General features: G+C 37.6%; 1 protein-coding gene across 3 annotated transcripts in view; it reads right to left on the bottom strand.

Moving 5' to 3' along the window:
• Nucleotides 1-1,408: 1,408 nt before the first annotated feature.
• Nucleotides 1,409-9,312, bottom strand: part of GASK1B (golgi associated kinase 1B) — a 45,548-nt gene continuing 37,644 nt past the window's right edge. For all 3 annotated transcript variants that reach the window (XM_045464587.1, XM_045464577.1, XM_045464595.1), the window contains exons 4-5: nt 4,599-4,825; nt 1,409-1,743 (exon numbers count right to left, since the gene is read on the bottom strand). In XM_045464587.1, coding sequence (XP_045320543.1) covers nt 1,536-1,743; nt 4,599-4,825 — 435 coding nt within the window. In that variant the 3' untranslated portion in view covers nt 1,409-1,535. The remainder of the gene's footprint in view (nt 1,744-4,598; nt 4,826-9,312) is intronic.

Below are 9,312 nucleotides of genomic sequence, written 5' to 3'. Positions count from 1 at the left end.
GAATATATAGTTATTTTAAAAAAAACAGTCTTCATTTTAATGCCTTTAATAGTTCTAATTTATGGTGATATTAAGTTGCCCTTGATGAGGACACAGAAAATGCAATGGTATCTTGCCAAAACACAAAGACCCAACACATGAAAACTGTATGTCCACGTCCCTATGCCTAATTAAAATGAAGGTAGAGGGAGTTTGGGGAGAATTATTTGAGCCTGAATAGTATCCAAATTCACTGTTAGTTCTAGTCATTGAAGAGAATTGAAAAGAGTCAGGTTTTAATTTATTTTGTTCATATTTCTCATATTAGAATAAGCCAAACAATATATTTAAATACATTCGCTATCTGGTTCTATTGTCAATATCTGAGCAAGATCAATTAAATCAGTCTAAGTATAATTAGAACAAATCCGAAGAAATCCACTATTATTAATAAAATATACAAAAACTATAGTGTATCCACTGTAAAAATGACATTTTTCAAAAGAGCATCCATTAAAAAAGGCATTCTAAAATTATATTTTCAAATAGGTAACTTGTACCTTAAAATTATTTGATTTCTAAGCCACTAGACATAAACTGGACTCAAACTGAGAAAGCAAAACTACCTTATAAACCGTCAGATTTGGATGCTTTCTATACTGAAAACAAAATAAATTTATTTAAAAAATGGAAAATGTGATTCTTGCTGCTCAGAATCAGAGATGGCTGATCATTTATAGATAAAATAAAATAAAATATATGCTGGTGCTTTTGTAAATAACCCACCATTTCTATGTAGAATTATCGCATACCCTGATGTTTTTTGCAGATCGCAGCCTCAGGTTTCCAATGCAGAATCGCCTCTGGGTCATATTGAGGCTGCCCTGTTTTAACAATCAGCAGCCAAAGAATATCAAGAGCCATTCCTATCAGTACTCAGTCAGACCAGTCAATATGGCATAAAATATGCCTTGTGAAAGGAGTCTGCACCTCTGGTTTACGCTGTTCCGTTAAATGGCATGACAAAGCTAACTGGAATAATAATTGCGGCCACCTGTAACCAGATGTTGAGACTCCTATGATGTGATGTTAGAGAAAAATATAAACAAATATTTTTTGAACAGTATGTTTTTTTAAAAGGTTTTAAGCCTGCTTATAGAGCTCAGATCCATCATATACACTTGGTCAAATTCATTTTTTTTTTAATTTTTTTAACGTTTTATTTATTTTTGAGACAGGGAGAGACAGAGCATGAACAGGGGAGGGTCAGAGAGAGGGAGACACAGAATCTGAAACAGGCTCCAGGCTCTGAGCTGTCAGCACAGAGCCCGACGCGGGGCTCGAACTCACGGACTGTGAGATCATGACCTGAGCCGAGGTCGGCCGCTTAACCGACTGAGCCGCCCAGGCGCCCCTTGGTCAAATTCATTTTATGTATTCCTCCACGCTGCCTCATTCCTAAAAGGACTTGAGGTTTGTGTACCTGATTTCAAAACAAAACAAAACAAAACCAAATGCATAAATATATCTAGTATTCTAGCCAGAAGATCCTTTCGTTATTCATTCATAGGTAATACTTTGGCCCCATGTGCGTTGATGTAGGTGAGAAGGATTTTGGCTCTCTGTTCTATTACATCAATAAGCTTTTCAATTCCTTGTCTACCTCCTTGACTTTCCCAGTAAACTTTATCAAGAAACAGGGACTGAAGGAGTTTCTGCCGCAAGTGCTGGCTCTTCAAAACAGAAACTGCAGATTCGGGAAACCTGAGAAGATAAAATGATATTTCATTCTTAGTAATTGCTTAGAAATATTATGCCTTACCCAATTGCTTTGCCCTTCATTAATCTGGCATAAGTCACACTATCAAATGGTACCTGGAGAATGAAAACATTTTTGTCACTGTCAAACTGACATACTTCTCTTAATAATAATATACTAGAAGAATATGTTTCAAGGGAACTGAATTTTCTATGCTGAATTTTCCATTGAGAACTTGACATACTAATGTCTTACTTAAGGTCATTATCTGTAGGCAAAGAGAGGCACAGAATTAAAGAGTTCTGTTAGCTGGGCAAAAATACTTTCCTCCGTCTTAAGCTCCATTTCACCCATGGAAACCTCTTCAATCTGTCAAGTAGAATAGTATCCTCATAAGTGTCAATGTGGGGTTTTATGCAAGAAAATGTGAGAAGCAAAATGCTGACAAATGCACGCCTGAATTTAATATGAAATAATCCAAAATGTAGGTAGTAAAAAAAGAAAGAAATCATTACATAATGCCCAATTAAATGAAGAATTGCTTCTGATTCAGATTATACTTCAGGAATTCTGAGAATCTGGGAGCATGTCACTAAACTGGAATATTAAATTATTTTCAAATAAATTTAGCAAAACTCAAATTTTAGAGCCAAGGCATACCACAATGAACCATCCCTGGAAAACCTGAGGCCAGTCCGGGAGGGTCCTTGCTGAACTACGTTAAGAGGGGCAACATGTCCTGCTCTTCTTTTAGAAAGTAAAAACAGAGGGTCTAGCACATACATTATCGCAAGAACTTTGTCAAGTTTCTGGTTCAAAATCTTAAGGAATGTTTGAATCTCCCATTGGCCCCATCCAGCTTTCATTCAAATACTGATGAATGCACAATAAAATCATGGGGGTTTAATAGTAATTTTCAAGTAAACTTAGTTGCTTCTTAAAAACGAAAACAAGAATATACGCTTGTTTGAGATGTACAAATAGCCCAAAGTTTCAGGCCTCTGAAACACCTTTTCCAAATTGCAATGGAGTGAACTAGGGGTGGCATTCAACGGGCATGAGTGCTGCAGAAAGACCAAAGGCCACAATGCTGGACGTGCTTAATGAATCTGAGTAAGAATGGAATTAAATAATGCTGATAAGATGCTCTTAGCTCCCTAGAGACATGTACGATATAATTTAGTGGCCACAGTATTAATTAAGTAAGCATTTTCCTCTATGAAATATTAATAATCCATGATATATAAGTTCTATGACCCTTCAACTAATTTAGCTGTGTCAGAGTGTATGAGATGAAACCGTTAAAATCATGGATCTCGTTAGTGACTAATCCTTTTCATAAAGGAAAATCAAAAAAATTACCTGTCTGTGCGTTATATTGATTAATAGGAATAGTCTATGCATAAATCTGGGCTAGCAAAGTCCTCATTTTTGCTTTGCAAAGTGTGATTTACCTATTCAAAGAAAATTTAACTTTAAACTCATTACTCCTCATATTGCATTTAATGTTAAATCTTCTTTGAAAGCATAAATAAAACAGTTTTCACATTAATATGAATGTATAGAATGGATGGACCATATTCTCCAGCACTCCTAATTCCTAAAGAAAATTTAGAGATTTAAGAAGACTCTATGACATCAACTCAGTAAGTGATTCATTTTGTAAATTTTTCTACATATAAAATTTCCTTAGTTTAACACTTTAAAGAAAGAATCTGCTATATATTCACCTAAAATCCACAAAGAGGTGTGAAAACGAGTATTAACAGGGCAAGACATGGCAAAAACTCATGAAATTGGGGCTCATGAAACTCTCATAGGAACAGTATTACCTTTAGTCTTGAAAGTACATAAAATACACATTAGCTGATTCGGAGTGCTAGGAAGAACTAAAGAAATAGGCCTCAGTGTTATTAACAAGAATAACAGCATGAACCACACAAGTTACTGCATGAAAATTATTGGACTTGGATTTGGAAAACTGGAGTTCTACCCTCAGTTTTAGACTTAGCCATGTGCTCTCTAGAAGTCACTTAGCTTCACACAGCTGGCTCAGTCTTTCACCAATGCACCCCCTTATTTTCAAGTCTCAAACATACCCCAGTGTCCCAGACACTCTGATTTCTGACTAAGGTAGGAAGACCAAGAAGAGTGGCTACAAGCTGGGGCCTGAAATTCAACCTCAGTGGCTGCAGCCAAGGTTGAATAGCCCAGACTCTATAGGAGGGTTCCCGTTAGTTTCCTTTATTTCCAAATAGATAAGCTTAAGATACTTTTCCCCATAGTCTATGCCTACTGGAAAGATTTCTAAATGTTCCAAAACCTTTCTACCTGAATTAAATGGCCGCTGTCCTTTAATACTGTGTCCTAGTCAGCAGATTAGCTCTAATTTCCTACTGCATCCAGAAGTCTCTTGAGTTTATTGTGCCTTTGGACATCCCGCCGTGTCAATATCTGCATGCCTGTTAGTTTCCCTGCCCCATGGCCTGATAATGGAGCTTCTGCCACATGTTCATCCATGCTCTGTCAATTCCTATTACAGAGGTCCCTGCATGCTTCCACCCTTACCCACATGGATTTCCACTGAGGGCCAAGCAACACGATAGATGTGAAATGTAGCAAGAGTTTTCTAGGTTGCATGGGTTGGTGATAGTGACGCCATGACTGTGATCTTGTTCGTTTTGGCTTAGGTCTGTTTCCCATTACAGGACTTCCATTCCCAGATTCCAGATCCACAATGCCATTCAAGGGTTAAATCAGGATTAAATAGGTTAAATAGGATTTAAGTTTTCTCAAAACCGTACTACTTATGTAACAGAAATGTGATGTCCTGCAGATGTTACTATAGCATAAAACTTACTCTTTGATGCCTTCTAACAATTTGAAGTTTAAGTTATCTTCGCTTCTGTCAAAGAAACCCTTGTTGTCTATAAAGACCAAATGCCTTGGGTCATGCTTTCGCTGGATAACGTGTGCTAGAGCCACAGAATCTTGGTTGTCACACTTTGGCCTCAGTCCATTCTGTACACAGGCATCTTCCTTTCGAGGTCTGAATCCACAGCAATTTATATCTAAGCGATTATAAATCTGAAAATGGAAAACGAAAACAATATCCAAGATGCTGAGCAAAAACAAAACTTGGAAAAGCTAGATTTCCAAAGAATTAGTGTTTTCTAAATAGCTGCCTTGCCAGAATCTAATAAGGTCAGGCTCACTTAATTAAAGGCAACTGTCAGAATAAGTCCAGGGTTCATATCCTTCTGACTCAGCCATGGTTAAAAGCATTTCCAGCTTCTAACAGTTCCAAAGTCAGATCATCCAAGTTAGACATCTCCACCCTTAGTATTAAAAATTCCCACTGACATCATATGTAGACACATGGCCAGAAGAATCTCTGACTGTATTCATGACAAAAGATGGAAACCACTGCACTTTCACATAGCTAAAGGCTGTATCTTGTTTTCTTCCTTGGGTTGGGTTATAGAAAACCTGAGTTATCTCAGTGGCTCTAAAAGTTTACTGCATCCCCTAGTTTCTCTGGACTTTAGTGTTACACTATCTAACCTGAAATAACATAGAACAAATCTTTGGAAAAGATGTGACATTCAATAATGATAACAAAAAAACACTACCTGCGTGGACCCCACAGTTCGATTCTAAATAAGTGAGCGGAATGAACAAAGCTATTGGGCCCAGTGGGGTTTATTACAGGGATAGGGATTCTACCCTACAGAAGAGGTAAATAGATTAATTAGAAAGGGAAAATTGTGTTATTTTCATTTCTTTGGGGCAGGAAAGAAATAATATTTATTAATCAGGGTAAATTAAAGCCTCAGCTTAGGGGCACCTGGGTGGCTCAATCAGTTAAGCGTCTGACTCTTGATCTTGGCTCAGGTCTTGATCTCACAGGTTGTGAGTTTGAGCCCCACACTGGGCTCTGCACTGGGAGTGAAGTCTACTTAAAAAAAAAAAAAAGCCTCAGTTTAGGAATTAGATAAATTTCAAGTCAAATCTCTGTTCTCACACTTAGCTATGCAATCTTGTGTAGATTCCTTTACGTCACTGACTCTCAACTTAATTACCTGTATAATGGGAATGATACTATTGTACTATACCTTTTACAGTCAGTAAGAAGATTAATTAAAATATGTATACACCCTCCAGCCCTGACACAGGCACCCAGAAGATATTCAAAAAAAAAAAAAAAACCTGAAAACAGTTATAATTGTTGAGACACACACACACACACACACACACACTATATGACGTGATTTACCTCAAAACAAGCTTCGAAGACAAAAGGCAATTTCTCCACGCTAATGAAGAAAAACTGAGCCTCAGAGAAGTTAAATAATCTGCTCTTGGTAGAATATACGTAAACAGCAAAGATTGACACACAACTATATTTGTCTCCAAAATTCCATGATTTCCCCCCTAACACATCATGGTGAACAGTTTAAGGCTAGTCGAAGAAAGTACATATGCTCATGATTCAAAAAACAGCTGGACTGAACGCTGTCACTTTTATTCCTTTGGCAGTCATTCCCATCCTTTCTCTTCCCTTGTGTTTTTGCAGATCCTGTGGGGCTAGCCACTCAAGGAGGCCAATTGCTCAGGAAGGAATGCAGAGAGAGTAGTGCCAAAATTTAGCCTACTTTGAAATGGTCCCCACTCATTCACTCATTCATCCAACAAATGTTTATTGAACATCTTCTACCACCTATCAGTGGGCTGGGCACCAAGGAAAAGAGTTGCCCATGGTCAGTACCTCCCCACCACCACTACTCCCAGAGGGAAATGAAGTGGTCATTTAATTTTGTCTCACTACCACAGCAAACTTTAAGAACCGGACGAATGACCTTCCTCTGTTTTCCGCACATAAGTGGACTTTGTACCAAATAGCAATATTTTGAGAAACAAGGATTATAAAAGAGGTCAGCCTAAGCCAATTTTCTATGACATTTGCATAAAACCAGTCACATGGGACAGGGGTGGTCAGTGAGCCAAGAGGCATGTGGATAGCTCAGGGGGTATACTGCGGATCCACAAGCAACCTACAGATAAAGGGAGGCCTCTGTCAGGATTGGCTCCAGGCAGCTGATCCATGGGGCTATAAGTCTCAGCAAAGATTTCTCCAAAAGGTCACAGAGGCCGACTGCAGAGAACAGTAAGTTCCCACTTCTGGTTAAAGTGTATTTGCCGGACATGAGGACAGGGGTTCCCCAAAGGTGAGCAAGAGTGCCCCAAGCAAATCACTATAGGTTAGATGAAAAAAGCATAGATCAGAAACTATTAGAAAAATTTATTGTGCCCTTTCTCTTCAAACAGTCTGATTAACTTTGTGTAGTAACTTGACTGCCTTTGAATATAAGAGAAACCAAGTGACATAAAGAGATTGTATCTGATTGGCAATTATTTAAGCTAAGATCAGGGAATCAGGGGGAACATGAAAAATAGGCTTTCTAGAAGCTGCTTCTCATCCAATCTCCCCTTTTTTTGCTACATTAACTATTAATTCTCCAAAACTCTCTATACCATTGTCCCCTCATCATCATATGTTTATATGCAGTTATAATGGCATACACGGGGAAAAATATAATACATGGGAAAAAAATAAATCCTATTTACTTTTGACTACAACATCAAGGTCTGTTATGTTGGATAAATGGTTTAGAACTTAAGTTATAAGGACCAATCTATCAAACTCTTCACAAATGGTGTCCTGAACCCTGAGCTCTCTTCGTTTTTGATTTCACGCCAGTGAAGAAAGGACTAAGACCTATAGCTACATTTCTGTCATTTCTACAACAAAGCCATGAGTATCAAATATATTAGTGTTAAATGATAAGCACTTTAGAGTTTAGACCCCAACTTTTGGTACTTCTATAAATATTATACTTTTCTATTTTTAAACTACAAGGAAGCATTAAAAGTTAGAGGTGGAAAAGACCAAGTTAGGTCATTTTTTTATTGCCTTCCCAGCATGAGATTGTTTCCTACAGTGTATTTTTAAAGTGCTTTATCTGATCTAATTTTGAATCACTCAACAGTCTGCGATGATTTCACCGCTTCCCCGACAGACTGTTGTGCCATTCAAGTCTAACAGACCTTATTATTAAAAACGGGTGTGTGTGTTCAACTCAACTCCTCTTCCATAAGATGTTTACCCCTCCTTTTATTCAGATTTATACTTGAAGTCGGTGGGTACAGTAACACGTGTTGAGTGTGTGTATGTGTGTATGTGTTTGTGTGTACACCTACAGATACAGAACCAGTCTGTAAGGCCTAAATAATCTGGGTTTTACTTTGTCTTTCTTATCCTCTAACTATAGTAAATTATGTCTTTGTATTATTGCTCTTGTCTAGCAAGGGCTTACGTAGCTCTTAAATCTTGTTCCCTAGCTCTTCCCAGAATTGTGTTTATAGTCTTCCTTTTGAATTCACATTCAATATACCCAAAATAATTTGACCACAAAACCATCATCCACTCCCTTAAATTCAGTGCCATGTGCCTGGCATTTAATTTAGTTATATATTGAATATATATCTGCTTGCTGCCAAGAGAGTGTACCTATTTTTAAAGCCTGATAAAGCATATCCTAGATAGCTACGAATCCATAATATGGTGCTAATATACTTTTTAGTGCACACATTAAAACAATCATTTCATTTAACTATCGCATAATTAAGCACTGTAGTTCACATGAACATGTCTGCATCCTTAGATAATTATCCTACAAAGAAGGCTCACTGGGGGTAAATTGTATCAGGTAAGTGACTATGAGTATTGATCATCATCTCTGCAACTTGTTCAAATTCACAACCTCTCACCCTTTAAACAAGGAAAATCTTTTACAAAATTGAACTTCTGAATCGGAAGATTACTGCCAACCATCATTTTCCATAAAATTACTCTGTCCTCTTTTAGGAAAATATATCTTTTCAATGTTTACCTAACTAAAATTATACTCAGAAAAATCCAGGTGTTCCAGCCAAATTTTTTTTGGTTGGTCGTGGCAATATTTTTAGATATACTGCCTTCTCCTAAAGTTTCTTTTTTTAATTCCATTTTCCTTTTGGTGGTGTTACTTTTGCCTGCATGAAAACATCTCCTGAGAGCCTCAGTTATGTTTACAGAGCCTAAACAAGGATGCCTGCACTGCACTGACTAGCTCTCCAGAGCCCCTTAGGAATCTACAGAAATCCAATGACTTTCCACCCTTTTGCACACCACCCATTCTAGCTGCGCCTTCAAAATGTGGGTCTATCAAAGCAATTGAGGTACTTTCTTCACATTTTCTTTTTCCTCAAAATAATGGGATTAAATGACTAATTTCAGGCAATGCCTGAACAAAAGCAAGAAAAAATATTCTAAAAGTGCTCCTAATATTAATGAAAAACATAACAGCAGTCATTTACTGAGTATTTACTCTGTGCCAGGAACTGTGCGCTGAATGCTTTACACGTGTTGCTTCATTTAATCCTCAGAGCAACCTGAAGATATGGGTGCTACCCACAGTCTCATCTGACAAGCAAAGACAGAGAGGCACAAGGAGGCTGGTTGACTGACCCAA

The sequence above is a fragment of the Leopardus geoffroyi genome, chromosome B1 (genome assembly GCF_018350155.1).
Source record: "Leopardus geoffroyi isolate Oge1 chromosome B1, O.geoffroyi_Oge1_pat1.0, whole genome shotgun sequence".
NCBI lineage: Eukaryota > Metazoa > Chordata > Mammalia > Carnivora > Felidae > Leopardus > Leopardus geoffroyi.
This window is presented reverse-complemented; position numbering and strand designations above follow the sequence as displayed.